The sequence below is a fragment of the Pteropus alecto genome, unplaced genomic scaffold, assembly GCF_000325575.1.
Source record: "Pteropus alecto unplaced genomic scaffold, ASM32557v1 scaffold40, whole genome shotgun sequence".
NCBI classification, from domain to species: Eukaryota; Metazoa; Chordata; class Mammalia; order Chiroptera; family Pteropodidae; genus Pteropus; species Pteropus alecto.
The window spans coordinates 19,903,180-19,907,027 of NW_006431919.1; the positions used below are offsets into that span (position 1 = coordinate 19,903,180).

At 50.8% G+C, this 3,848-nt stretch overlaps 1 protein-coding gene across 5 annotated transcripts in view; it reads right to left on the reverse strand.

The window, feature by feature from the left end:
* Window positions 1–3,848, reverse strand: part of LOC102879468 (radial spoke head 10 homolog B) — a 34,716-nt gene that overhangs the window by 8,366 nt on the left and 22,502 nt on the right. For all 5 annotated transcript variants that reach the window (XM_015585159.2, XM_015585161.2, XM_025043104.1 and 2 more), the window contains exons 15-17: window positions 3,268–3,375; window positions 2,167–2,310; window positions 665–781 (exon numbers count right to left, since the gene is read on the reverse strand). In XM_015585159.2, coding sequence (XP_015440645.1) covers window positions 665–781; window positions 2,167–2,310; window positions 3,268–3,375 — 369 coding nt within the window. The remainder of the gene's footprint in view (window positions 1–664; window positions 782–2,166; window positions 2,311–3,267; window positions 3,376–3,848) is intronic.

Here is a 3,848-nt window from a genome sequence, read left to right on the forward strand (position 1 = left end):
TCTACAGGCTTCAAAATAGCTTCCAATAATTCCAAAAGCCGCCTGACCCCTCTGCTCAGGGGGCCTCCCGCCTCCCCTGGAGTGAAAGCTGGGCCCTCCGTGAGGCCACGTCCCCTCCTGGCCTGGCCCCGCTGCCTCACCCAGCATGTCCTCCTGAGCCACTCAGGTGGACCTCCCTCGCTGCTACCCCCTTTCAGCAACCCAAACCTGCCACCTCGCCTCCCCTCCCAGGCCTTTGCACGGGACAGTCCTCCCCCAGGTGATGATACGGTGGCTCCCTCACTCCCTTCAGGTATGCTAAGTGTCACTTCATCGGAAGGCCCTCGCTAACTGCTCCACACTGTCGCTCGGCCTCCCTGCCCGCCTTCTCACCCTAAGCACCAGGAAGCAGAGCGTGAAGGATGCGGTGCGTGCAGCGCCCCAAGGTGTGTGGGGTGCCAAGCGAGCTACTACTGCCTGGGAAGCGCGTGCCACCTGCTGGACACCTGGAGGGTTCGCCTTTCCTGCTGCTCACCCGCCGCCTGGCCCCTCACTGGAATGTCACGTCCACGGAGGACGGCCCTGTGCCCACTGCTGAGTCCCCAGCACACGGAACGCTTGCCATGCAGCAGGCGCACAGTGGCCGCTGCAGCCACGCACTCGATGTGGTCCACTAAATACAAACCTCTGATTTCTTGATTTTGTTAAAATCAAACAAGAGTCCTAACTTGCTGGGCAATGACTTGGTGCTGTCACAGTGCACATCGGATCCCTGGCTTGTTGCTGTACTCGGACTCCTGTTCTGGATGTTCAAAGCGAAAATGAACACGTGAGAGACTTTCTGGTTTCCATGGAGATACACATGTATGCACATAGGGTTTTGATGAAGTATTACTTACAGTAAATACACACAGAGTGGCCTGTTTGATGAGTTTTGACCTCTACACCTGTGAAGGCATCGCCTAGGTAAACAAAACTTTCCTGTGCCCCGTAGTAACCCTTGTCCCCCAGCCCTAGGCTACCACTGTCTGCTTTGTCACCACAGGTCACTGCACTTTCTAGAATTGTATATAATTGGAGTCACAACAGCATGTACCCTTTTTTGTCTGGCTTTTTTGGTTCATCCATGCTGCTGCACGCATCATGGGTCATTTCTCTGCTACGTCATACTCTGTGCTGGTGAGTATTATGATTTGCTTATCCTGGACATTGGGAATGCCACGTGGAAAACCAGAAGGAGATTTGATCAGACGGTTTCTGAGGACGGTCCCTGGACCAGAGCGTTCACACTCAGAGTCCATGGTGATGTCACCCATAAAATCACGGATAGATTTAAGGTGCACATTCATTTCCCTCAGAGCAGAGCCCCAGACTGTGGCCAGTGGCCAGGCTTCCCGGTGACCCAGAGGCCGTCAGTCGTACCCTCCAACTGGAGGGGGCCCCTCTGGCTGACGGCGTGGCCTGCGAGGTGCTGAAGGTGAACACGCAGCTGTCAGCACACGAGGAGCCCAAGGTGCAGCCCTGGTCCGTGGCGAGTGTCTCCGGAGCTCAACAGAAGGCTCCTGTGCCTCTGAAGAGTCTCCCAGCTGTGGGCTGCTGCTGGCCCCCACGACTCGCCCTTGTGGCTCCAAACGAATGGCTCAAAAATCAGAACTCCTTCGAGCCCACTGACCTGAGACCGCCCCCCGAAGCTGGTGCGTCTCAGTTTGCCTAGCAGCTGGATCCTGCAGTGAACCCCCGACACGGCGCTGGCTCCCCCAAGCTCTCACGGCGAAGCCTCGTGGCTAGCCGGTGAGCAGGCCCTGTCCCCGGACCCCGCTAACATCTCGGGCACACTCGGCAGCTGTTCTTTGGCATCTTCACTCTGGGACAGGCTTTCCACCCTCGCGAATGCCAGGTCATATAACAAAACATTTCCTAACACAGCATCTCGGGTGTTCCCAGCCTCGTGGTCCCCCCAGCGTGCTGCTAGGCACTCCGACCTTTATTACACTGTCTCCTCTACCGTGGCTCAGAGTCCCCTTCCTGGGTTGTGACCAGGAAGGACATTTTCCCTAACATAGAAAAGAAAAACAAAATGTGAACAGTCCTTCTTCCTGAAGGGTCACAAAAGCCCGAGATACTTTTGATGGTGGTTTCACCAACGCACAATAAAACCGTGCTCTGTAAACTTTAAGATGTTGTTACCTGATTCGTCGCCGTGGAGATGTTTCCCTGTTTGTTTCCGGATAAGACATCACTTGGAAAATTTAAATAGGAGCTAGACGTTTGGTCAGTAACAGAGATGAATGCAAAGCTTAAGAGAGCTTCAAAGAATTCCAGAAAAACCAGCTGAAGGGAAAGAAAACACGGTCATTCGTTCTGGCACACCTCCAGCTCAGCACGCCATCTCACTGATCGGTTCTGTTCTCCAGAGAATACTAACACCTCACACCAGTTTGCAATAAAACCTACAGCATTTAAAAGATTTACCATGATATATGTCCCATCATTAGATTTGTAAGTCATTTTTCTATTTTGATGGAAACGTGTTATATTAGCTGATTGAGGACAGTCATTTTCCAAAGCGCTTCCTTTTTTTCTTGAACGGCTAGAAAAGTGGCACCTGTAAACCCAAGTGACAGGTGCAAGTGGTACCCACTCGGCAGCTGTGCCCCTCCTCTCCACCCTTGTGTCCCCGACACAGGCCTGGGGCGTACCCGCGTGTGGGGCGGGCTGGCTTAGACTGTGATCATCCACCTGTCCTGTCTATCCATCTGGAACCCAGGGCCCTTTCAGTCTGAGCCAGAACAGGCCCACTGACTTGACCAGAGGCTCCAGGCCAGCCTCGGCCTGCTTCCGGGGTCTGCTCAGCATCTCCGGCAGCGCCAGCGTCCCCCAGTCTAACAGCTTCCTGAGACCCACCAAAGATGGGTCTAGCTGGTAAAGTAAGGCATTTTCCTGCTACAAGAAATGCTAAAAATTAAAACACTTACACTCATTCACTGGGGATGAAGTAGCGTCTTTGAGTATGAGACACTGTGCCACAGAAACATTAGGCATGTAGTAAATTGCTAAATAAATGATCCAGGACACACTATTGTAGTTTTATGTTCTTTTTCATTCATTTCCTAATATGTGAAATATTCTTTTTAATCTCTAGTTTTCTAATACAAAATATATATATATATATATATAGTTTTAAGTATTTGGGTTAGAATCCTTTTCAATCAAATCTTGCTTCTTGGTATCTAAGGAAAAACAAACAGCCTGAAGTGGATCTATACCATGTGTCACCTCTTTACAAACCTCAAGTTCAAAGTTGCTGTCAATTCCATCATGCATAAAAGGGTTGTCCTCTGCTATGATCTCCACAAATTTGGTTGCCGTTAATTCTTTATTTATTATTTTAAAGTCCTGTAAAAGAAATAACCAATAATACCATAACAGCCTATAATTACAAACGGCTATTTTAATGTCAATTTATATCAATACCACACTTTAAGAAAATGTACCAGAAATGAATATCTTAAAACTGATAATTCCGTAAAGCATGCTGGGTTAACGCTGTTATTTACCTCTCCTCCTCCCCTAAGCCTTCTAAACTAACAGTAAAGGTTTCTTTAGAGGCATGAACGCCGGACAGGTGGGAGAGCAGATGATCCAGATCGAGACAGCTACACAATTCTGTGCGTGGGGAAGTGCTGGCCCGGAGCACTTAGCAGGACAGAGGGACAGAAAGCCCGGGGAGTCGGGAGGCAGGCCAGCCTCGCTGCAGGACCTCTGGAGAAGGGGCGCCTCTGACTGATGCTGCGGGTAGGGCCGAACACAGGAGGCTCGCTGAAAATCTAGGCGAAGACCTCTTTCCACAGCCCAGCTGAGAACAGCAG